Below are 25,623 nucleotides of genomic sequence, written 5' to 3' on the forward strand. Positions count from 1 at the left end.
ATCACGTGGGGTTGGCTGCTTTTTCCTTAAAAAAATACAAGCATGTCGTGAGACGAGAGATTTTGAAGACTTGATGTCCGCTCCAAGTTAACGTGTCCGTACCTTTTCATTTTATTACAACGAAGGAATGGAATGGTCTAAACTCTAAAGAGAAACAAATCTGTTGGCAGCGGTTTTTTTATTGATTCCGTGCATACTTTTTTGGGTGGAGTTTCCAGAATCGTGGAAAAAATAGCCAAATCTGTGGGCCGTATTAATATTCTTGCTCAGAAGATTTTCTAGTATTTCAAAACCACCGGCGTTTACATGGAAACTGTTACTGGTCAAGGGGTGTTTTAAATTTTTTTTATTTGATTCCGATACACTTATAATAAATAATAAAAGTACAACGATTTAAATTCTGAAAAAATATTTTTTAGCTAGTTTTTTTATTCACATATATTTTTTTAACCCAACATATCTTTTATATTAACAATATGACTTTTTAATAAGAACTTGAAAAATTAAAATAAAACCTTTTGGTCTAGGATGAAATTTCTCGGTCTAAGATATCCTTGTTTTTGCCGAGATGTTCTCAATTTTCTGATATCTTTGTTTTAACTAAACATATCCTTTATATAATTTTTTGTTTTTTCTAATTTAAATTTTTTTAATTATATTTTCATGGTCATAGTGATTCTAATGCTCATAGTAAAATTGATGTTAAATCCAAAAAAACAATGTTTCTTCTTTGGCTATGGGGATGAGCCATTTAGATTTTATTTTTTACAATGATCATGTATAATATGGCAACTCAATTTTGAATTCCCCAAAAATAAAAATGAACAAGCAACTTAGTTGACAAAAACAAGCTGAAGAAGGATCTATATGCATAAATATGAGCTAGAGTGACCAAACCGAGTTTGTGGCAACTTTGGAAATTCAAATACACATTTAAAAAACCCAAATGTTAAAGACAATGCAAGTTTAAGATGAATTTTGGACGAACTTACATAAAAATTAAGTCTTAGGACTCAATTGGATTTTTAATGGGTTAATTTGATTTCATCATGGGCATAATTAAGGATTTAATTAGACTTTTAATGGGTCAAATTAATTTTACTAAGAATTTAATTGTTTAAAAATTAAGTTTTGAAGCCTAATTTGGGCTTAATTGATAAGATTAGAATTTTAAAGGGTCAGATTTATTTTTTACAAGTTTATTTAGATGAAATCAAGAGTGAAGTTGCAAAAAGCGCGTAAGTTTGGGGACTGAAATCAGTCAAAATCAGGGGTCAATTTGAAAAAAAATAAAAGTTTGATGGTTAATAGGGGTCAAATTGAACAAATTAGAAACCAATGACTAATTTGAAAAAAGGCACTCAAATTAGAGGAGTCAAATCAAAGTTTCCAAGGGTGCAATTGCATAAAATTAGAAGTTTCATAATCAATTAAGGGTTCATATACTAGAATTGAAACAACAAGGACCAAATTAAATTTTGCAAACTCCTAATTATAAAATTTTAATTTCTAGGGTTTAATTTGAACAACATGCCACTTATCTTTAATAAAGAAAATAAGTGACATATCGTCTAGTCTTTGTTTGCCATCTTTTTCAGCCCGAGAAGGTTGATCGGGTTATCAACTTCAGGCGAATGAACGTAACATCTCCAACCACCTTAAGGGCTCTAACCACCACTAATGGACATGGAAACACCTCCTCTATAAGGATTAGTTATCATCATCACACATTTTATAACTATTTTGGCTTAATAAACTCAACAACATCTTATCCCTGATCAACTTCTCTTGCATTTAACAGTTTTAAGTTGATCAAGAGCCCACATCTTAATTAATGAATGTAGAGTTATAAATCTCCAAATCATATGAGATTTGATCCCCATTGTAGGTATACATTTTCTCTACAAGGATCAACTACTCCTATTCCAAATTTACATCCAGTTTGTCACAATGATCTCTCCAAAGTAGCTCACTCGATCATCCATGATTGAAGAAGAAAATCACCATGATTGCTTAAACTTTGTGGATACCTTCTCTTGAAAGGTTTAAACTCACAAAAAGATAAAAAGAACCAGAATACACCTTTCTAGAAAGATTAGATGAGAGAATGAGCAAGAATCTTCTCTAACAAACTCTTAGCAAAACCACTATGGTTTTGGCATTTCTGGTTTGGTTTAGCTTATAAAAAGGTTATTCTTGAGCACACCATAGAAGGAGGATCTGAAAAGAAATTGGAGAGAAAATCATAGAAAAAAAAGGAGAAAAAATGCGAAAAAGTCAAAAGAATATTTAGAATAGAAGGAAAAGAAAAGTAACAAAGATGTGTTTTAAAAGCAATAAGGGTATCAATATGAGATTCAAAAGAAACTGGAGATCAAAAGGAAAAAAAAAGCAAGGAATCTAGAGATGGAATCAACTTTTTCATTGCTAGGTAAACCTTCAAAACTTTGATGAGAAGGTGAAGCTTAATGAGGACACACCCTCCCTCTTTATTTTTATCTTTTATATTACTGTTTATAATATTTGTTATATATCATTTGAAGTCATTTATTATTTTGAAGGCCATGATTATTGTTTTGGGATGTTTAAATATGATTTGAATATAGCTTGTATATGCTCAAGTTTTGTTTATTGCTTTGTTTTGATATGTTAGAATATGATTATGGAATGAAAAATGTTAGTATAGAATGTTGTTATTGCATGCTTTAATGTTAGGCTAATCTTGTTGGAAGTTATGATAATATGTTTTAGGTTTTGATTTTTGTAGTGGTTTAGCTTGTTTTAGTTTGGTTTGCTGGTTTTGTTGAAGTTATAGACATGTTGTTTAAGCTTGAAGACAATGTTTATGATCAATGAAACAATGTTTATAAATAGGGAGAGGCTTTGTCATTATGGTTCATGTTTGCTATTTTTACCTTTAATCTTTTGTTTCTTATTATTTTGATTATTCCAACAATTCATAGTAAGCATGCGTAAGCTTAGGTTGCGAGGTTTAGGTTGCTTTTCTGAGTTTTATTGTATTTTTCTGGGTTTAGACCTTTTTGTTGGGATTCTAGGTTTGCTAACTTTTCTGGGTTGACATTCATCCATTGAACTTTGTCTTAGGTCGTTGTTTTCCAAGTCATTTCGATCAATTAATGGTTCTTATATGTGCGTACATATTTGTTGATATTTAATCTAAGATTTGTATGGCTTAAAAACACCGATTTAAGGGTTTTTTTATCTTCGTTTCTTTTGTTTTATTTTTTGCAGAAAATCAAATAATCATAATATTTTCTTGATTATCATGATGATTCAACCTCAAATTTTTGTTTGAATAATGTGTTTACATGTCTTTGTGCCTTCATTTCGATTTGATCTGGTCTCTTTTTGAATAAGCATTTCTGGGTTTCTTCACAAGTTATTGGTGTTCTTGAGCAAATTCAAATGTTTTTTTTTTCCATTTGATCTTCATTCTCTTCCTTTTGGTTTCAAGTCATATTTATGAGCTTAGGTCTTTGGGCTAGAAAGCCCAACCCACGTGGCTGGGATGAGCCTATTTTTCAATAGAGCAGTGTTTGGCATTACCAATTTTTATCAAAGAAAAAACATGATATTTTGTCTTTAAGAAACGTTTGCCAAACACATGCTTAAGGTATTTTTTTAAGCCTTTGACTTTTAGTCAAAAACACGCCCTATTGATTTTCCAACAATGTTTATATCATCATTTTTTGTGTTTTTGTCAAACAAACCCTCAAATAATTTTCAGAAATTATGAAAAAATTCAGGGACTATTTTAAAGTTATTTATAGGTCCCTCACATATTTTTCTAATCTTTTCACTTAATATTGGGTTGTAAATTTATACTGTAAGATACTAACTCAGTATTAAAAATATCTGTTTTTCTCTGAAATTTCAAAAACTCTAAAAAAGATTTCTCATATTACTTCAAAAATAATATAACAAAAAGAGTCATTCATGATGTCAAAAAATAAAAATAAGTGTGTCTTGGAAATATTGTTGGCTCGAATAATAAATAAAAAAAATACAATTTTAGTAATAATGATAATTTCCTAAATTGTAACATAAAAAAATGATTATATTGGTGAATTTTGTAAGAGTAATGATACACACACACACAAATCATTTTATATATAAAGTTAGGATAAAAAATTTATTAGTAAATCATTCCTATCATGCAATACAAAATCTATTGAGAAAAAACCTATTGAAAGTCATATTACTTTTTTCAAAGATGTAAACATCAACTTTATCAAAAAGAAAGAAAGAAAGAAAATAAATAAATATTAAGTGTTAAGAACATATACAAGCATTTAAAAGCCTAAACAAATATAACTACGAGAAGTTTTTATGGTCATTAACTTCAAGGTCCATAAGATTAGTCGAGGTGCGCGCAAGTTAGCCCAACACCCACGTTAATTAAAAAACTAAATAACAGATGATATCAAGTTACAAGCATAAAACTATAGGGAAAATTAAGGAGTGAAAAAAAAAAAGAAAACACAGAAAGATCAACGTAGTAGGAATCCCTACCTACAAATGCAAAAACAAATAATAAAAGACCAAAAAGCAAATCATAACAGTAAAGAAAGTTAGAAAACAACATGTAAACCACCATGTTTGAAAAAAAAATATAACACAAAGAAACATCAATCCATGACAGATAAAACAAGTGCGAAATGCATTGACAACCTATAAGTTTGAAAGCCAGAACATGCAAGCAAATATAAGACCAAGCAAAGCACTATGACGGCGACAAAAAAAAATAGACACAAACATTAAACAAGTCAAAGAAAAGCTCATAATAAATAAATAAATAAATAAAAGCAACAATGAATATAAAACAACTTGAAAATCACACAAAATAGTAGAAAGTAGAGCAATAATCAGAACTAGACATTGAATTGTTGGCAGGACAACAATAATCAAGCATACATGTATCAATAAAATAAAAAGGAAAGACTTATAATATGCACAGTCCTACCATAGATGGAAAAAAATCCGAGAAAAACACAAAACATGCCCCCATATATAACCTTGAAATAGTAAGGGAAAGAAATGAAAGCTCAAATCATGAGGGGTGTAGCTTAATTGATCAGGTTCTAAGTCTACTTTCTAGAGGTTACCAATTCGAGTCCCACAAATCTCAGGACCACTGAAGGCTTACATGGTCGTTAACTTCAGGGCCCGTGAGATTAGTTGAGGTGCGCGCAAGCTGATCCGGACACCCATGTTAATTAAAAAGAAATGAAAGCTCGATCATTTTAATAATTAAATCCTCTCAATAAATCATTTCATAATCTTCATCAAATCTTGTCTTGCCTTGCATCTATGCATGACAATAACTCAGAAATAACACCCAAACTGAAGAAATAAAATCCCATAAAAGAAAAAATCAAGATTCAAAGGATATACCTGTTTTTTGTTTTTTTTTCATAGCCTCCAGCTTATCCTGGAAGCGTCATCGCCTATACCACCATCTTCATCGTCATGGGCGAGATAGAAAAGCCTTCCCGCTGCATCCTTTTCTTCTCCACCGCGACCTCTTTCACATGTTTTTCTTCTATTTGTTTGGTTTAAAAAAGAAGAAGCAAGTGAAGTAAAAGATGAGATTTTAGCCGCCAAAAAGTCCAAATGCAAAGGGAAAACTATGATCTCCAGGCAACCATGTCTCTCAATAAAAGGGAGAAAAAAATGAAGAAAGGTGTTAAACTAGCCATGCTCTCAACAAAAGAAAGGACATACAAAGCAGGAGAATAAATTGAATAAAATTATAGTGAGATCGAACAAATTTTCTGATAAAAAACATTGCTTGAATCCAAGGTAAAAACACTCTTAATCCATAATGAATCCCTAATCCTTATTTATTTATTTATTGTAATGTGGAAGATTTTATCTAAAAACCGATAAAGGGCAAATCTAGGTGCCTAAAAGTTGGCTGTAAATTATTGACCGTTAAAACTTAAATAATAATAATAATAATAATAAGGAAAAAATACACTGAGTAATCCAAGATTTGGTCTTTTATTTTTTTATTTTGCAACTATATTTCTAAATATTACACTTTTTATCTCAACCAAACCAGGTTTTAAAAAATAACCATACGATTATAATACTCCTATATAGGTCTCGTAGTGTTTCGACCATTGGATATTTGCAATCGGTCCCGAGCACTCAAACTCTGGAGTTTGAGGTGATGTTGGACCAACGAGTGCAAGATTGAACGACCCATCTCAATAAAAAATATGAACGACTCATTGTGGATTATAAATAAATTTATCAAGTGGCAATGGAGATGAGATCACAAATGAATAATACATATGCACCCCCTACTTGGCTTCACAGTCCTTGCAAAGACCAACCTTTTTCTCCTCCAGCGTTGTCTCTATTTTAGTTTTATTGTATTTGAACATACAAATTTTAAATTTATAATAAAAATATGTATTTTTATATTAAGATAATTTATTTTTATATATTTTATTTTTATATTATTTTAATTATTTTTCTACTTCTGTTCAATATTTTTCAAAATATCTTTTAAAATAATTAAAGATGGTATTACCAACGAAATAAGTTCGTCGGTATATTCCACAAAGTTATAAAAGAATTATAGTAAATGTCATTGCTACTGTTAACTTACTGACGAAATAAGTCTATCGGTACATTTCAGAGAGTTAAAAAGGAATTACTATAAATATCACTGCTATTGTTAACTCACCAATGAAATTATTGATGGTATTCTATTGATGATATGTAATTTTACCGATGGAATTGCATATGGTTCAACTGTCGGTGATATGCTAAATTATATTGAGAGAATTATCGACAGAATTACAACAATAACAACAATAATTTAGATAAAAAATTATTTAGCCCGATCATCTTGGGTAGGGTTATTCTTGGGTATAATTGGGTTGGGTTTGGGCACAAAATTATATCCAACCTAACTTCTAATAGTATACAAATTGTAAACTTAACACATTCAATTTCTTATGAACTCAAGCGAGTTAGAAATATAGAGTTGAATTAATTTTTTCATGAATATTACAATATTAATGAGTTGGATTTATATTTCTTATTTTCATGAGTTTATATTTAAAGATGGATTTATAGCATCAACTTTAGGTGTCATAACACTCATCAATATTAGATATAATTTTCATATCTTGTACCATTACTAAATTCTAGTTACCTTTTTTTTTCTTCAATAAAAACATAAGCTATAAGAAGTCACCGACAAAAACTTTAAAGTTAAAATATTTTTAAATAAAATAAAAATAAATATTCAATTTACAAATAATAAAATATAAAGATAAAAAAATATATATAATATACAGTCAGTTTAAAAATTCTAACCCGTGATATCTATTTTTTAATTGTTTTTATACATTATCATATTTTATATCTACATTATCTTGAGAGATACGAACGGCCACGATCTGCACGATCTGCACAAACTGTCATACGACTCAGGCCTTGCATTCTCATCCTCGTCAAGCTCACAGAAGATCACAACATAAAACGGAGCATCACCGTTCTACCGAGAGAGCCACACTCTGACGAGAGCCGCAAATGGAACTACTGCAGCTAGCAGAGCTGGAGCGAGTCCAAACCGGAATCCTCAATGGAATATCAAACCTGGATCTCACTCTCCTCTCCAAACAACGATCTCTCCGCCGCCGCCAACGACGTCATGGGGCCACCGAAGCTCGTCTCTCCGCCATTATCCGATCAAACGGGTGTCACTGACTTCGTCTTCGTAAAAGCTCCCACCGATTACTACGACCGGTCTATCGAGTCCCGACTCGACAATCTCGGTGCCGCCTCTATTCATCACCGCTGTAAAAGGATCGTCTTGGTATATTGTTATTTAACACATTCGCTATATTTTTTCATTTACCATCTTAATTTGGTCAAATTTATAGCTTTATTAAGCTGTAATGAGGTTTTTGGATGTTAAAAAGTTTCCGAGGCTTAAATTTAATTGGACGCTGACCTTTATAGTTAAAGGAAGTTTTGACTCAGCGAAAGTGCTTATAATATGGTTACCCTCGTGGAATTAAGTGAGGATTGAGTGTGAATTAATGACTAAATTTTATGCATTTGATTGATTATTCATCAAAGAGAGATTAAGAAGATGGTGCATAAATGCATTCGCTCCATTGGATATGTCAAAAATTTGTTTGCAGTAATCTACACATTGTTGAATTTGTTTCCTATGCAAATGAAATTAGGATGCCCCGTGTGTTTTACCGATAGAATGAAATGAATGCAATCTTTGGAAGTTAATGATTGTTTTTTTGATTCATTATAGATAATGATGGAATGGGTAGCTATTTTTGTGCTTTTAGTACTGTTCACATGGCTTAGGTTTAGGGAAACATGGGAAAGGAGAGGGCAGGCGAGAGGAGAATGCGGGGATCGTCACTGAAGATTCAATGGGGATATTCTTTGTTAGATATTAGATTCCTTGGTGCTAACTAGTTAGGAGTTCAAAGTTCTGAGTTATGGGTACAAACAATTACAGACAATTTGGTTTTGCTTGGTATTCTAATACAAATATCATGTCCCGCATTCCATAGTCTATATCTATGATTAGGAAAGGAGTATGAGCATCTTATTTATTTTTGCTCTAGAAGTAAGAGATGGGAGAGGGGGTAAGGGATTTGGACTTTGGAGGATTCAAAAGGTTAACTGCACGTGCACCACCTCACAAAAGTTGGTGAAAAATATTACTATACCTATTTGGAGCATGCATTTATCAATTAACAATAATTAAGTGGCATTTTGTGGATCTGAAAACTAGCTATGTTTTAGTTTTCAAAAACTTAAAAGTTTGACATTACTCAATGTAGATGTAACCTGGTCTCTCATGATAAAGTGTAATTCTTACAATAATCTCTCCTTGAGACTGCTGGAAAGTTGTTGCAAAACGAGCACTCATCTGGAAATATCCATTAGCAATAACAGCACTAACCTGCTTCTTCTAGTAGTGTCAATTTAATATTTTTCATCAGTCGTCGATATTAGGATGGTTACTGAATAGAACTGTATGTTTTGGCAATTAGTATCAAAGTATTATCATTTTCTTGTATGTAAAACTCATCTTATAAGCCACAATTCATCATTTGCCTTCTGTATAACTTTGAATGGAATCATACTATGGAGTATCTAAATTCAGTATTGAACTATCTTCTTTTTCTTAATGTATGAGTTCCTAACCAAGAGATTTATCCTTTGACTTACTGAATGATGGGTTAAGTTCATTCATTTCCTCAGGTTAATACACAGGCCCCATCCCAAATCATTGACTGCGCAGTGATCACAATAATTCAAAGTATTGCATTGTTGTTGTTCTGGTACATTGCTGTTTCCATAATCCATATTTACAATTTTCCATTTATGTGATGCCTGGACATCTTACATGTGGACACCTCCTTTATTTCAGCACACTGTTTGATTCAATGCTGAAGCGGTTAAAAACTATTTGTTTGCACTCAACGATGGGAAGGTATCTAAAAAGAAAATCAATTGTAAGTTGTTATCCTCTTGATGATCATAAAGGCTCATATAACAACTTAAATAATCATTCTTCAAATGGAAAGGAGTGGTTTATTGATATAGGTTGCAAGTGTTTTTCAAGTCATTATGAATACATTTTCTGTGAATTCTCTTATGCCTTTGTGAACAAATAATGTCAGCAGTCAGTAACGATTGCAATACAATTCAATAGTTATTATTGCGCATAAGAGGTGGGTAACAATTAAAAACACTGTCCATTAACTATTTGGTTATGTATTAGAAGTGGGTGGATATTGCATTTGGTACTGGAGACTGGATAGTTAATTCAATTTAATTGATGCAAAGTAATAATATTGATGGCTCTTGGATCTGTGGAAGTCACCATCTACCCAAGCTTTTGGGTTGTTGTTCTAGTATATCATAGTTTCCAACAGAGCTGTGCCATGGCACATCCATTGTGCTAGTGATACGTCTTTCTTAATGTTTTACTATTTCCATTACCCTTTGCTTCTTATGCATAAATAACTTGAATATACTCTCGTAGTTTCCTAAATCATGCAATATGAAGAAAAAGGTAAAGATCAGTTTCCAATGGTTAATTGACAATAAATAAATAAAGAGTTTGCATGCCTTTGTATATCCGTGGAATGGAGTACCAAGATGGGACACTGACTCACCTCATGTTTCCTCACATGAAGATATCAGGATTATTTTTAAAATTAGCACAGTAAATTAAAAATTTTGTTAAAATAACACCATTTAATTTTTTTTTGGATAAAATAGCATAATTTTATTTTGTCACGCTTCAATATAGTAATATTTAAACATGTCGCGCTTCTAAAATGTGACAATTTAACATGTAGTCTTACTACCAATTTTTTGGCCCAATTGGTCAACCAATTGAACCAGTTGTGTAAACCGGTCGATCGTTTCATATAAAAACTATAATTTTATAAATTGTTTCTTCCAAATATGTTTTATAAGTCAAAATATACATTTGTTTTTTCTTTCCAATCTGTAGATTCAAAAACAGACTCCAATTAAAATCTTAAAAAATTATTTTTCACACAACAGTTGTCCTTTGTTTTTCAAGGTCAATGATGTAGTCGGACTTGCGATAACGAGTGATTTTGAGCAGTCAGTTGTGAGTTTACCATAGCTAGATGAAGATCTGTCTCAAACAAATTATGTGGATGACCCAGCAGATGTATTTATGACTAATGGGACAAGTCTAAGCCCAAGAGAAGGTCTGGTCGTACCAGACTACAATGATGGTTCGAAAAGGCTATAATTTTTTATTTGATTGTTGGATTGTGTTTAAATTTTAACAGAAGTTTCTTGAGGTCATTTTTCTTATGGAATTGCTACTCTGACCATCAGGTTTTTAGATTTCAAAAATTTGGTCTCTGACACCCTGATTTTGGTAGTTTTGTGATTTCTTTTATGAACGGATTGACTGATTTGTTCTAAATTTAATTGATGTTATTGTCATAAATTGTGATATTAATTAAAATTTTATTGCGGTTCCTAATCGCGATATTTGATTGATGCCGCGGTTCAAAACCGCAACATTTAAAAGTGTATTTTTTCACTAAAACTTTTTGCTTATGTAGTTATTCAACATTTCTTTTCTTTTTATATGCTAATTATTCAATTTATCCCAGATATCATGATTGCATAAATATTTCAATATCTTTTATCAGCATCGCCGATATCTCCTCTTGTTTAAAATTTACATATACCCTCCAATATTCTTTTATATCAAGATTGTGGAAATATTGTTTGAAGAATTTCGATTCCCATTTGACTTTGTGCGCGTGTCCAAGTGAATGGCTTGTGAACAACAATCATAAGTCAATTGATTTGACTGATAAGAATGTTGTTCCCTTTCATAGACGCATAAGTAGTCATGATTTGCCTATTGTCAGTAAAAAATAGAACACATAGACAAGATTTGTGGAGGACATGGCTTGTATGAAAAATGAACATGACATGTCGGGTTTCATTGACACCTTTTCTTGTCTGCTCTTGTATTCATACAAAAGTTATAGCTTAAGTGGTTATATGCATGCACTATTAAAAACTACAAGTATGGCTATGAAGAAAATACTTGAAGAATTATACAGCATCGTGAAAAATTGAGAAAATGATGGTTGTCACAAGAATTGTCATTTGCATGATGACTTTGTTGAACAGGGAACATAAAACAAACATAAGATACCACAGGAAATGCTGAAAGAATTGCGTCATTGAGAACCCAAGAAGTGTTGAATAATATCTTCACGATAGAAATATTTCAGTGATGGATGTTGTGTTATGTTTGAATGCCCTTTTGTTTCTTTGACTAATAAATCTGTAGGACTGGACATAGTTAAGATCATCTGGGAACTAGTAAGTTTGATGATTACTTATTTATGTAAGACTGCACCATAGAAAATGCAAGTTTTGCTGTAAATTTTACTCCCCTATTCTGTTTCTTTTTTGTCGGTTTTTTTCTCTTTCCCCTGGTAGGCTTGTAACACAAGTGCAGTTTCATCAACCTTTATGTGATTCTTAAGTGAGAAGGCAATGCAATGTCGTTTTCTTTCTTTCTTATTTTTAACATGCAGCGAGGCTTGCCCCTGAGGAGACATCAGCTAAGCTGATGGGACGTGAGCATAATGCAGTGACGTGTTAGCTTGAAAACAGACATTCCGATAAATACTCTTCTTTTTTCTATGAAATCAAGAGATGGAAAGTGTTCTTTCACTATTTAGTAAGTATCTTGATATTCTCTTCTATTATGTGTTTTATTTCACCTCATTCTGACTTAGAAGATTGGATTATAACCAATCTCATGTTGCAACTTTTAGCGTTCAATGCCTCTTCAAGCTTCGTCCTGGCTTGCAAATATGTTGGTAATCTTTGGAAGGAAGATTAATTGCTAAGCTGTACAGTTTAATGCAATTCCCAGAGTTCGAGAATTTAGGATCAATCTCTATCAAGATTTGTTGGTTTTGAACCAAATTCTTCACTTGAACGCCTTTTCACTTCCTGTGGTGTAAAGCTTACCTAAGGTCTTCTTGATGTGCACATGTACATGTTTTCCAGACAGTACACGCTTCAGTGTTCTGTCTTGCTTGATGCAGCATGAACACTTCGACAGTTTGTCCCAAGGATTAATGGCTGAGGTAGATACTTATCCCTGTTTTGCGTATGGGTGGTGTGGCTGTTTTGTATACACGGCATGGAAATTTTGGTAAAAAAGAAAAGTAAACTGTACTTTTGATTTGTTATTCGTATCATGAATGCTAACATGGAACTATTTTTTCATTAATCAAATCGTCAACTGCTGTGCCAGCTATTGAGTATTCAAGTGGTCCATGGTTCTAAACATCATACTGTCAAATTGGGATGTAACGTAGTGGTCCACTGTAATGGTGGTCAAGATCAATGATTTTCTGCCAGTCGACTGACACTAAAATAAACTTTGGGTTGACACTTAACGTTGAGTTGCTCGCATAGATATAGGCCTGAGCTAGCTGGGAATATTTACTGCAAACAGCTGTAGAGATGCATATCTGTCTCTGTGATTTTGCACATACATTTGTATAGGGAACATCGTAAAATGTGACAGGGAAAGATGAAGTCTTTCAAAAATATTTGAGATTAGCAGGGGACGATCCTGAAAGATTGACACACAAGCGTATGGATATATATACATGAGGTGAGAGAATTATGCCTATCATTGCAGTCTTACTAATTGGATTGAAGAGTTTTGATCTCAGGTGATTTGGATGAAGCAATTGTAAGACTCATTCCTGATTTCTTGTTTGATGGTGGAGAGGTTTCTCTGAAGCTGGCGATAAGGACCTTGGAATTTATTCAGGACATGAAGAACAGACATTTCCATCAAGTTTTTACAGAGATTTATTTAAGGACAGTAATGATATTTGAAGTAGAAACTTTTGCTGTGCACTTCATGGGTTCTTGGGATTGAAATTCTGTTGGAAGATCTTTAGATCTGTAGCGAATATATTAATTTTTGTTTTTTTGCTAATGATATGGCAGGGAAAAGTCTACTTTTGCCAATATGACAGCAACTGCGTAATTTATTTTTTAATTATTAATATGGATGTTTGAGATAGCTTTGTACATATCTCGATTTGATTAATTTTACGGACTTTGAAGTTAACGACCATGTAAACTTTCAGTGATTTTAAGGTTTATAGGACTCAAACTGGTAATCTCTAGAAAACAAACCTAGAATATGACTAATTAAGATATACCAATAAATTCCATTATCCTTGGTACTATGTATGTGTAGCTGTTCAATATCCTGTATTTTTTCTCAACCTTCTTTCCGTTTAATCCTGGTGAAAGCTATAACTATAACATGATCCAATGTTGTTTTGAATGCGAATGCTTAATCCCTTTAAAATCTTGGTAAATGGAGCGCATTATTTTTATAGAGGGGCATCTTTTATGGAGCAGTACTGGCAACTTCGCCCACTAGGTGTTATCATCATCTTTCACAATTTGTAGAACACCAATCCTAATAGGTTTTACAAGAATGATGAGAGGAGCATTACTGCACGGGTCCTTGTAGTATCCATGGAGCCTGGAGGTGACGGTTCTCAGTCATGATTCTTCATGGTATCTCCTAGAGGTTAGCTGAATTTCCTTTTGTTCCCATGCCTCGGTGCAATTGATATCACTTGATGTTTGCGTATTATCGTTTTCACCTTATTGCAGCTGTCTACGGAGAGAGAACTGAAAAATCAAACTGCGGCAGATACGATTGCTTTCATTTTAGAAACACCAACCAACCAACACAATGTCAACAATGGCGAGAAATCCATGTCAAGTTTGTCCCTTTTATTCACAAATGTCATTAATACAAAAGCGTAAAATACAGTGAATGGGGCCTCCATCCATCTTTTCACATCATTTATCACTTAACCACCTCATTTAAAGTAGCTAGCCACTGAAACATTACACAGTTGGGAGCGAGCTGATATTGTGCATGTCAGAAATTTAGACTTCTTAGGGCATCCTTGTTGTCCAGTCACAGATCGAAGAAGCCACCATCTAAAAATTGAAATTATGGTATGTCTCTAAGACTTATCTCGATGTTTTGAAAGGCTTTAGAACTCGGTTGGAATGAATATTGAAAGGGTTTTTAAATTGAGAGAGTTTGCTGCCCCTAGCTCGTTGTATAATGAAGGCTTTAGTGATGCTTTTAAACCAGTAGAGAAGACGAATATTCTGTTAACGAAAATGCTTAACAATATCGATCACAAGTATCACTCTTATTTCTGACAGAAAATATGAAAAAGTGTTCTTGAAAATTGTTTTTTTACCTTGTTCTGATCATTTTTACATTATTATTGCATGCAAATCTTGAAAATATGATCATCTTCCATTAAACAGAAATTTGGAGGAGCTGGGTTTATAAGTACATGTATTATCACAATATATATACTGGTCTAGGGTTTTTTATTGTGGATGGGTGGTTTCCGATGGGGTTGTGCATAATCCATGACAGCTACATCCTCGGCAATGTCATTTTCCTCAGATCGCACAGCTTCCTCGGTATCATTCGCTGTTGATCCTAGCATAGATCGTCCTCGCCCCTTCAATCCCTGGGCAAACAATCAACCAAATTAACATCTCTATAAACATCCATTTAATTGAATGTCCTTGACATTTATTATATGTAAATATATATAAATGCATGTTCATACAAAATTTATTGATGATCAGCTACGGCATGTAATTAAGCAAATTCGTACTATATGCTACTCATGATCTCATTGCTTGTATGGTGCATGCATGAGCAAACCAATCTGCTTTGCCATCCTGATGGAGGACATGGCGAGGAAGATGGGCCATGAGTCTTGGTCAGTACCACACCAAGAACATAACAGCCTAGCAACCATAAAAACCAATATCCTTTAATAAATCAATGATCATGGAGTATTTAACTCACCTCTATTATTATTTTAGACGACTGTTGCAAATCAGCCTGTGAAGATACGATAACTTTATTTCCTGCAGGTAAAACATTAATTACTATCACATAGGAAAGCAGTTTTATAGAGCATATTACTTTCTTTTAACATGTAAGCATTGAACAAATATTTATAAGACAAAGGCTAGACATCATTTCTCCATTTCCATAGATTATGGAGTAGAAGATTTAGTTTTTCTTTTTGCAAAGACATGGGTATCTTAAGATCTAGTTAGGGGTACTTGAAGAGACTCAATACCGTATTAAATATATGGAACCCTAGATAAGCTGAATAATTAGATTATAGAAGTTGAATTGCATGATTGATTTTCGAAAATGCAAGCGGTACTAGTTCAATATTGAAGAGTAACTTAGGATCCTCTAGGCCGAGTTATCGCGTTTGTTATAGTAAGGGTTTGTTTGTATATGTTTTATTTATGGTAGGTTGCATTCTGAGTTGGAAAATTACCTGAAGTTGCTCCTTTTGTGCCTTCTTCTTGCTTCATAAAAGCTTCTTCATCTTTCTTTTTCATAGTGGTTGCACTAAGTAAACTGATCTTACGAGTAATTGTTTCATCTCTTCCAACTACTTCTTGTCCTTGTGCTCCTTGCTCCTCTGAAACTGGAGGCATCATCTCCGATGGAGCTAAAGTAGTTCTATTGATATTCAGTTTATCGACATCTTGCACCAAAACCTGAAAATCAGACTGCATCAATTATCGTGGACGTAAAAAAGTATAGACCAAAACTGAAATGTTTTATAAAAGCAAAATGAATTACTTAAATGTATACATTCACTTTTATTTTTTATATATCTATAACCTTGTTCAGGACTTGTTTTTTGGTTTCCTTGTCAGTAAGGCGAAGAAAGCGAGCATTGCATGCATGCAAAGAAAGACAGATGAGAAGCAAAAGAAAGAGAGTAGACATGGCGAGAGATGATCTTGGAAATCGATGTCACAGAATGAATGACTGTTAAGGTTTGTTTGGTGAGTTCACCGTCAGGGCTCATAAGTATTTGTAATGCTTGGAGTAGCAAGAGCATTTAATGCAGGTTTTGTATGGTCTGGGAGACGTTCTACAAGAGAACATGCAAATGTTTGGGTGATGAACCTTGAAAACGAAATCGAAGATATTCGGGGGCCTCCTTTGTCTCTCTCTCTCTCTCTCTCTCTCTCTCTCTCTCTCTCTCACACACACACACACACACCCATTTAAAATCAACCGTGGAGAACCAAGAAAATAGATAACATCATTATAGAGCCACATAATGAAAATGTGCATGGTGGTGGTGGTGGTAGTTTATTGGAAATTTGAATTTTAAAATGTATGTTTAATGTATATACCAACAGTATCTCTCAGTCTCTTTATGTTGTAACTCAAAGACAACCAGTTAGCTAGTCTAATCGTTTCTTAGCACATGAGTAATGTTAATTTCTGCTGATCTGCAGGAACAATATTCCAAGGAAAATAATTTAAACAGGTTGACATTGCAGACAATCAAGTTATTTTGCATGCCTTCTTGCATCCATCTGAAGCTATAAGATGTCTTCTTCTTCTTGTTTTTTTCTTACCAGAAAACAAGTTGGGCGATTCTATTTTCTATCAGCATGTATAGGATCCACCATGGTAAATTAAGAACTGCTAGTACATGATACACGTGAGGCTCTATACAGCAATATAAAAAAAAATATATAGGTCCGACCCATGTGTTTCTACAGAGGAATTCCATTCCTTGTCTTAGTTTGTGCATGGGATTTACTAACTGCATATGGGCTTGTCAGTTGAGACAAACGTTTTTGATCTTTGTTGACATTATTTTCATGGAGAATTTAATCTAACCTGTGAAAGGGGTGACCAGTCAATGTTCAATATTTCGATTTACTGTGCATAATTATTACTCCCTTTTTATTAGGCCAAACATTGCATGATATTAACAATGCAGCGGTCTTTCATTAGTTTCATTTTCATTTCGATTTTATTCATGAACATTTCTGAATTAATTTAGCTGATAATAATTAATTAATTGATAAACAAGCATAATATAACGATTTTCTGCGCCGATGCACGAAACAGAACACGATTTCGTGAAGGATATATGTGCATAGACCTCATATCACTTGCTAGAATACCAAAAAAAAAAACATAAAGAAAGGAATGGAAGGAGAAGAAGGGCGGTGACGGGGAGGCATCGATAGAACATGATCGTCCTTAAAATGTATGCTTTCTGTTCTTGTTTACCAATTGCTGCTGACTTCTCATGACATTTCTAGATAAAAGAAAACCCAGCTCATGGCATTGTTTGGAACTCACAGAAGCAAACAGAAACATCGTATATGTAACAGATGTTGTTTCATATATATCACCATTTAAGTTGGCAATGTCCTGTCACCGACTTGATCAGACTAAGGTTTTTTTTTTCTCACATCGATTTCTTTAATTTTCAGTAATATTGATATATAGCTCTGATTCTTAATATCATTAATTATCCATGCTTAAGTGTTAGTGATTGTTTTTTCTCTCTTTTTTTTCCTGGAGATTAATCTATACTGCAATGGTAAAAAGAGTTAATTATGCAGTATATATGGATATGGTACGTACATATAAAACCAAGTGAAACCTGGCCTGATCAGAGAGCGGTGTCTTAAATCTTTTCAAGAGCAAGTTGAAACACTAGGGACACGGGGACATGGAAAAGAGTGGGGATGTAGGGACAGAAAATTGGAGAGACAAAGGTGCATGACTAAACCATAACTTGCACCTCCTCTTTGGGACATGAAAGGGTCGGAAGCCCCCTCTCACCGTCTACAACGAGCATCAACTAGGCAGGTAAACCATGTGCTATTCACATAAACATGGCATTACCATGTCAGAATCTTGGGCCTCCCATTTGTAGCCCAAGCAAGGCAATGTGTTTTAATCATGTTGTGGTGATCTCTTGGTTTCCTGGTTTTCTTAAGGGTCAATTTAACTAGGAGCAGGGAGAGGGAGCTCTGACCTAAACAACTGGGAAGGATGTGGACATCCAATTGACATGGAGAAACCTGCCAAACAATTTTGCAAATGGAGCTGTTTAACATCTGCAATGCATTCTGAAGAATATGATCCTAACGTTGCAAGTTGCTCGCTCGTACACTTTCCATTTCGTTTTGAAAAACAAATAAAAATATTGAAGGTCACAGTTAAATCCTTTATGCTTGATCAATACTACATGTAAACGGCTAAACCTAATTTCTGAGTTCGTTTTATGACAATATACACAACAAAACTGTTGAAGAATTCACTCTTAATGTTTAGCATTCATCATTCTGTTGCTTTCCACGATTCTTAAATTGAGTAAAGATAGAATTTACATGGTGGCTAGTTCTTTTTCTTCCCAGCTTACAGATGAATGACACTGTATTCGGTTGCAAGTTGAGGGAAGGACAATTAAAGCTACACTGAATAAAGAACGATAAGGGCTTTGTCAAAAGAAAGGAAATAATGCAAGGAAAATAGGATTTTCTATGATTTTTTAAACAATTTCAGGTTTTAATTTGTTGATAATTTTTTGTTTTATCACCTTGCACAGATTTATTTTATATAACAAGGGGTTCTACACTGCATAGTCTATACTGATTTTACAAGAGGACAAAATCCCACGACAATGGAAGCCCAGTACTCCATTGTTACAACCGTGCGAGCCATTAGCAAGACCCACAACACTAACAGTAGTGTGAACGGCAACACACCAGAGATTTTTCAAGTGACAGCACATAAGCCATCATCGAAAGGCCGTCCCTCCTGAATTACCTGGCATCGGACTGTCAATAAGGCCTCGATATTTTCACCGTCTTCTGGAGTCAACCCAACTTGACCTCGTTTTGACATTTCAATTTGATTAATATTTGCTTTATTTTCAAGATAAAGGCTGAAATCGAAACCAGTCGATTAAAAAGCCCTTTGTGAAGTATTAAAAGATGATTTGGGAATGAAAGGGTTCGTCAAGCTTATATACATGACTGTAAATATCTTTACAAATAGGCAGAATAAAGAACTATTGACACGAGGGGGTGAAGACAATAGTTATGATAAATAATTTAGTGGAACCAGGAAATAAACGAGGCAACCACAGATGTCTACAGTGGAATCTGAGACCCAAAAGTGTTCTCTCCGCTGTAGGTCACATAGAGAAACCCGTCTTCATCCTTTTTATCCTCATATATTGCAGACATGATAGCACCTGCAAACAGCAAACAGATGACCATGTCATGCACCTTTACCGATCCAGAGGCTGATGACAAGATCTTGTGAGAAAGACTATTTATATATATGCAAGAGCTTACCTGTGGGTGGGAGGACATTATCCACAAATATAAAGATTGCCTTTTCTGCACTCAACTTGATTCTTTTGCGGATAACATAGACAAACTGTCCTACAGTCAGGTCAGCTGGAACAAGGTACCTGCATTTTTCAGGTTCAGCTTATAGAAAGCTCAATACCATTAATCATAGCAGCTTATCAAAATCCCAGTTATAAAAAAAAATACATATTTTCTAGGGCTAAACCACTTAAGAAAAGGCCATAATTAAAAGATGGAAAGGTAGACCATTCCACAGTGATAAAAAAAAGATATAAGATAAACTATTCCAGTGACACAGATATAAAGGTGCTCAGGTGTTATAGGGCCGGTCCGGGAAAGAAAAAAAAAAAAAGGGGGGGGGGGGATCAAGTGCAAGAGAAAAATTTATTGAGATACCGCTGGTATATTCTGACAATCATGAAATGGAAATAACGAAGATAGAAACTGTAGGTTATATGGTGTTTCCCTTTCATGCAAAAACAATTTTACAATCGTTCGTTTTCTAATCATCTTTAAGTTCTAGCAGGTTACGAGCATTAGGTTATATTTTAGCTTTGTGCAACCTGCAGGAATGGGTGTGTGTTCCCACATGCGTACTCAAAGGTTGTCAAAGAAACTAGAAACCATTTGTGTTGGGTTCCCCTTCATGTGAGTGGTGGCAAAGTTGAGATATGAAGAAAATCAGAAAGCTATCCACTCTACTCACTTTTTCTTGTCTATGTTTGGTATATCACTTCTTTCTGCCTTCTCCACGATCACCTTAAAAACAAACAAGCACAATTAGAGACAGGTCACCTTAAAAACAAACAAACACAACCCATGCAATTGTAGACAGCAACTACAAAGTAATGTCAGAGATAAAAACATGAAATATTTTCTGAAGTGAGAGACATTTTAATCAAGTTCTGTATCCTGCAAAAAAAAGAAACCCAATCCAACTGACTAGTAATATTATTTACATGGTAGAACAAAGCCAGATCATAAATATAAGGCACTTTTCAATACAACCCAGAGAAAAGAGAAGTATCCAGAGCATGCAGCAGATCCATTTTTTTACTTTCTCTGCAATGCACCATGCATTCATCATCGACTGCGTTTCCTCGTTTTTAAACCTTTCCCACCAATTATTGTAAATAACACCCATGAGGCATCCCTATGAATGATAATTGCAAACAGAATTAACCCATTGCACAACCTGATTCCATAGAAAAGCAGAAGCAGTTTGTTGCTAGATCATTTGGACAAAAGACTACTGTTCAAGGCTTTCATCATATTCATAAACCCCGAAAGATTTTTTAAAATAAATTCAGCAAATATATTGTCCACATGGAAAGTAATGCACCATTCTGCAGTCAACTTTCCACCATATATTCAACCTTGGTAACAAATGGAGATACAAGACAACAATTTACAAACAGAAGAATAATAATCTCATTATTAGTTCTAATGCAAAAGATTTCACGCATGAGAATCAATAACCAACAATTGAGAGAGGAAATTATCATTGGTCACTCACGGGAATCCTATCTGGGTACTTCTCCCTGATCCTGGCAGCCTCTGCCCTCCTCTTCTCTGAAGAAAATAAAAGAACAAAAAAGTCAAAACTTTTCGTCAATTTGCCATGATCAAAACCAAAAAATCCTACAAAATTCAAAGTATATACCAAGACCATGCTCTTGCTTGAAGTAACTCTTCGCCATTCCTCCTGAAAACAGCACAAGGATTAAGTAAACAATCTTAGTCTTTGCTCATCACCCCTCTAAGAAAATGAGAACTTGCATCCATTAATCCGATCAACAACATAGCAACTAAAGCCCTTTTTTCAATTCTTCAAAATGTAAGGTCCATGAGAATATCAGCTTCAATCAATAACTAAACTTACACAATATTTAACTTTTCCCCTTTCATTTCCCAAGTAAAAAAACAGGGGGGGGGGGCGCTAAATGATCACGGTACATGACATACTATTAACAAAAATGAATTATCCAAAAATAAACCCCAAAAGTAAATTAAAAAAAAAAACCCAAAATTAAACAACACGAACCCTAAACTAATAGTTTCAGACAACAATAACAACCATCTATTCAAAAACATCAAAAGCCCATGTTTAAACCTAAACAACAATAATCTAAGACTTCACTGAAACAAAAAGAACAAACTTTTAACTGAGCCATCTTGTCAACATCAATAACCCGCCACTTGAAAAGAATAAAAGAAAAATCAAACCCAACTGCATAATTCAAGAAGGAGACGAAGAAATTACAATGCTAAGTTAGGAAAATCAAGTACAGTGAATCAATAGGTGCGAACCTATGAATACGAAGCCAAAAGAGAAAAAAGAGCTGCTTTTGTTGACGAAGATGAAAAACTCGTGGGTGTTTGGTTTGGTTGCAGATAAAGTACAAGCTGCTTTAGTTTGGTATTTTACCACATTGCTTCCCGCGCGTCCCAACGTAAAAAAAGATTCTTGAGGAGAAAAATTTGAGACTCAGAGGCAGTGTTTTAAGACCGGGCCCGGCCCAGCGGGTCGACCCGGGCCTGTGGCCGGGCCGGGTCTACGCAAAAAACAGGTCAGGAATTGGCCCGGCCAGACCGGGTCGACCCAGGACCCGACCGGCCCGGCCAAACCCGGCTGAGACCCGGATTTTTTTTTTTTTATATTCTCATGCTTGAAACGACGTCGTTTTGGCCTTTTACAATTAAAAGGCCAAAACAACAAGACCAGAGAGACGAATCACGAATGCATTGCAGAGCAGAGAAGTGAGAAGAAGACCTAATTAATTTCAAGAATTTGTCAAACCCATTTCACTCTCAGTCGCGAAGAAGAGCAGATGAGCAGAAGAATCTTGAATCCTTGATCGCCGTTTCAATTCTGAGCATAAGGTTAGATGAGTTTTTAATTGTTTCTATCTTCTTTCGCCTTTCGCTATCCTCTGTTTCATCTTCTTCCCTCTGTTGAAATTGCAGGAGAGTATAACAGTGGCATCGATTCTTCCCTCTGTTCAGTTTGTTGACCCATCGGTTCTTCCCTCTGTTCCCTCTGTTGACCCATCGGTTCTTCCCACCGATTGACCCATCGATTCTTCCCACAGGTATGTATCTCTCCTCTTTTATTTTTATGTTCGATTGACCCATCGAGAATACATGTTCTTCCCACCGTATTATGATCCTTCGTTATTTGCTGGTTCTTTTAGTTCATTTTCGACAGTACTATCATGGATTAAGACTGGCTTTTTTAGATATTAAGGTGGGAGGAACTGATCTCTTATATAAGAATGTAAAGAAGGGAATCGATGATAAGAATCTAAAACAATGAAAAATTCTGAAGTAGAACTTCAAAAAAATTCCTAAAAAACCAGCAGCTCAATTGTAACTGATAGTAGGGGACTTCTATTCATGCTGGTAGACTGGAATCGATGTGTCAACTTCATTGATTGTTGATAGAACAGGTAGTGCAATGCCAGGGGAAAACTATGATTGTCGGTTTACAAGTATATTTAACCTTTTCAAACTATAGAACCGCAATTTAGGGTTTAAGCCATGAGAAAGAATTTAGCAATGCATTACGTACCTTGTCCTGTTGCCATGTCAAGTAAGGTTTATAGAACTTGAGTTGACTCGAGAAGAAATTTTGCGAACTGTATGAACGTGTTGCTTTGATATTGTAATTTATCCAGAATGGAATACCTGCCTTCTAGAGCTTCTATGACTGACCAGCAAAAATTAAGGGCCTCTAATTTTCATGATATGCGTTGGCCTATCACCCAAATAGATTATTACAAATTCAGACATCAAGGATTTCTGTGTTTGAAGCATGCCTAATAATTTGGCAATGGCCTGTTTTTCTGGCACAGAGACTTTTCATGTAATATTTGATGTTTTTCAGTTAAATAGGTGTCTAACAATTTGTGTATGCTCTTAAAATGATTGACATTTATTTTTGGTTTATATTTTATAATTTATGTAAGTGTTGCATTATAATTAGTAATGTGTTTTTTTTTATAGGTTTTTGACTCGGGTCAACCCATCTGACCCGTGACCCGATCACTTGATCGGGTCAATGACCGGGTCGGGTTTCAAAACTATGCTCGGAGGAGCATGACTTGATTAATTTATTAATATAATAATAAAAAAAGGTAATAATGATAAACAATTCGAACTAAAAAAAATATACAATTATCAATTTAAAAAATAATGTTTTTTAATATTATAGAAAGATATTCTTTTAATATTATTAAAATATTTCAATGATATTATTTGTTAATGAATCCAAAATAAGTTTAATTCTCAATAATTTAAATATTAATAAAAAAAATTAACTCGAGTTCACTTGAGTAAACCTGTTAAATACATAACATGATTATGAGATCATGATAAACTATTGAATAAAACAATGAAGTCTAAATCCCAGACAACACAATATTTAATAGTGAAAGTAAAAAAATTCAATTAAAAAAATAACTACAAAAAAATCATAATCAACCTAGATAACTCATTAAGCCCATGACCTGGACATAAGAATGGGATAATTCCATACAAAAAAAAAGTTCAGAAAATTATGAAACTCAATTCTCAACTAACGAATATTGAAGGAATCAATTGAAAATAAAAATCAATTTTAAAATATTTTTTTAAAATACCAAAATCAACCTAGAATTGATGACATGTGTTACAAGGTCAAGACTAACTCCATAAAAAGCGAATCCAAAAAAGTCACAAAGCTAAATCTCTAACTAACAAAATATTGATGGATAGAATTGAAGAAAGAAAAAGTCAATAAAAAGGATTAAAAACAAGATAAATAGCAATCATAATAATAAAGACCAAGTCTAAAATAAAAATAAAATGAAACTAAATGTTGATTGATAAATTTTTAAAAAATAATTAAAGAAACAAATAACATTAAATGCTAAGGGAAAAAATTCAAAAAACAAATCAAAGAAAAAAAGATTCAAAATAGAAGAAATAACAATAAAAAATTAAAAACCAAATTTAATACAAAAAACAAATAACGTAACACCTTTTAATTTTGGTAGCCAACAAGAATCTTGATGATAAGAATGAGGAGAAAGGAAAAAAAACCCATTAGAGCCCAATTGTCACAAGCTCAGTGTGACACTTCCAACGATGATGCAAAAGCTAACATTTGATCATCTAACGACGTCTCATGTGTTGCTTGAATCTTGCAAACATCTTTCACATGTTGACACGTGTATTGCACACGCAAGCTTATTTGACCTGTCTATTTATTCGGTTCTATTTTTATAATTTTAATTATGATCCCTTACATTTAATTGTTTTATACATTACACACACACACACAAAATAAACTCTTAGGATACTCACATTAACCTTTTACTCCTTTTGGAAAATATATAAAAAACAATCCAAGCATCTTAATAAATCAATTTACAACCTCAAAAAACTAAAACAAAATGAATAAAAAAACATCTTATAAGCTCCAATCTACTTTTATTTTTGTTAGATGAAAGTCCAAAAACACTTCAATAATACTCATCTTATCAAGAGAAATCAAATGACATTAAATATTTTAAAGATATGTTATATTCCAAAAAAAATTGAACTTTGAGAGGCAAAAATCTTGAACTTGATTTTTAGCTGGGGGAGATGGTCAGAAAACTACTGTAGCAGATGATGCGGGTGGTTGTAAGATTTTTTTACATTGAGCAGACAAATGGTAAATAGGTTATAGGCAAACACGCCTTTCCTCTTTGAAGACCAACCGTCTAAGCTTGGCCTCAGATG

General features: G+C 33.7%; 3 protein-coding genes across 5 annotated transcripts; 1 reads left to right on the forward strand and 2 right to left on the reverse strand.

The window, feature by feature from the left end:
- The first annotated feature begins 7,414 nt into the window (after positions 1-7,414).
- LOC18093977 (uncharacterized) lies at positions 7,415-13,658 on the forward strand. 2 transcript variants are annotated; one of them, XR_008057637.1, is made up of 5 exons: positions 7,415-7,858; positions 9,280-9,359; positions 9,449-9,533; positions 12,132-12,277; positions 12,375-13,658. XR_008057637.1 is itself a non-coding variant. In XM_006368138.3 (4 exons), exons 1-4 carry the CDS (start codon positions 7,625-7,627, stop codon positions 12,165-12,167), a joined length of 435 nt encoding a protein of 144 aa, XP_006368200.3. In that variant the 5' UTR covers positions 7,415-7,624; the 3' UTR covers positions 12,168-13,658. The 2 variants fall into 2 exon arrangements, 1 of the variants encoding a protein (XP_006368200.3); XM_006368138.3 differs by having other exon boundaries at positions 12,132-13,658.
- Positions 13,659-14,782: 1,124 nt separating this feature from the next.
- On the reverse strand, positions 14,783-16,668 carry LOC18093978 (uncharacterized). The gene is made up of 4 exons (XM_006368139.3): positions 16,337-16,668; positions 15,984-16,209; positions 15,494-15,555; positions 14,783-15,146 (listed from the first exon to the last, which is right to left on the reverse strand). Exons 1-4 carry the CDS (start codon positions 16,442-16,444, stop codon positions 14,991-14,993), a joined length of 552 nt encoding a protein of 183 aa, XP_006368201.1. The 5' UTR covers positions 16,445-16,668; the 3' UTR covers positions 14,783-14,990.
- A 2,809-nt stretch (positions 16,669-19,477) lies between these two features.
- LOC18093979 (autophagy-related protein 8f) lies at positions 19,478-22,320 on the reverse strand. 2 transcript variants are annotated; one of them, XM_024605960.2, is made up of 6 exons: positions 22,168-22,320; positions 21,521-21,562; positions 21,374-21,429; positions 20,564-20,616; positions 19,840-19,958; positions 19,478-19,736 (listed from the first exon to the last, which is right to left on the reverse strand). In XM_024605960.2, exons 2-6 carry the CDS (start codon positions 21,555-21,557, stop codon positions 19,633-19,635), a joined length of 369 nt encoding a protein of 122 aa, XP_024461728.1. In that variant the 5' UTR covers positions 21,558-21,562; positions 22,168-22,320; the 3' UTR covers positions 19,478-19,632. The 2 variants fall into 2 exon arrangements, with proteins under 2 accessions (XP_024461728.1, XP_024461733.1); XM_024605965.2 differs by having other exon boundaries at positions 22,121-22,286.
- Positions 22,321-25,623: the final 3,303 nt, after the last annotated feature.

Source organism: Populus trichocarpa, chromosome 1 (genome assembly GCF_000002775.5).
Source record: "Populus trichocarpa isolate Nisqually-1 chromosome 1, P.trichocarpa_v4.1, whole genome shotgun sequence".
In the NCBI taxonomy this organism is placed as follows: domain Eukaryota; kingdom Viridiplantae; phylum Streptophyta; class Magnoliopsida; order Malpighiales; family Salicaceae; genus Populus; species Populus trichocarpa.

Coding starts and splice junctions, on each gene's coding strand:
- LOC18093977 (XM_006368138.3), top strand. CDS start 7,625: ATGGAATATCAAACCTGGATCTCACTCTCCTCTCCAAACAACGATCTC. Junction 7,859..9,279: donor GCTGTAAAAGGATCGTCTTG/GTATATTGTTAT, acceptor TCATTTCCTCAG/GTTAATACACAGGCCCCATC. Junction 9,360..9,448: donor ATTGCATTGTTGTTGTTCTG/GTACATTGCTGT, acceptor CCTTTATTTCAG/CACACTGTTTGATTCAATGC.
- LOC18093979 (XM_024605960.2), bottom strand. CDS start 21,557: ATGGCGAAGAGTTACTTCAAGCAAGAGCATGGTCTTG. Junction 21,430..21,520: donor CAAGCAAGAGCATGGTCTTG/GTATATACTTTG, acceptor TATTTTCTTCAG/AGAAGAGGAGGGCAGAGGCT. Junction 20,617..21,373: donor AGTACCCAGATAGGATTCCC/GTGAGTGACCAA, acceptor TTTGTTTTTAAG/GTGATCGTGGAGAAGGCAGA.
- LOC18093978 (XM_006368139.3), bottom strand. CDS start 16,444: ATGTCTACTCTCTTTCTTTTGCTTCTCATCTGTCTTTCTTTGCATGCA. Junction 16,210..16,336: donor AAAAACAAGTCCTGAACAAG/GTTATAGATATA, acceptor TCTGATTTTCAG/GTTTTGGTGCAAGATGTCGA. Junction 15,147..15,493: donor CGTCTAAAATAATAATAGAG/GTGAGTTAAATA, acceptor TTGTTTGCCCAG/GGATTGAAGGGGCGAGGACG.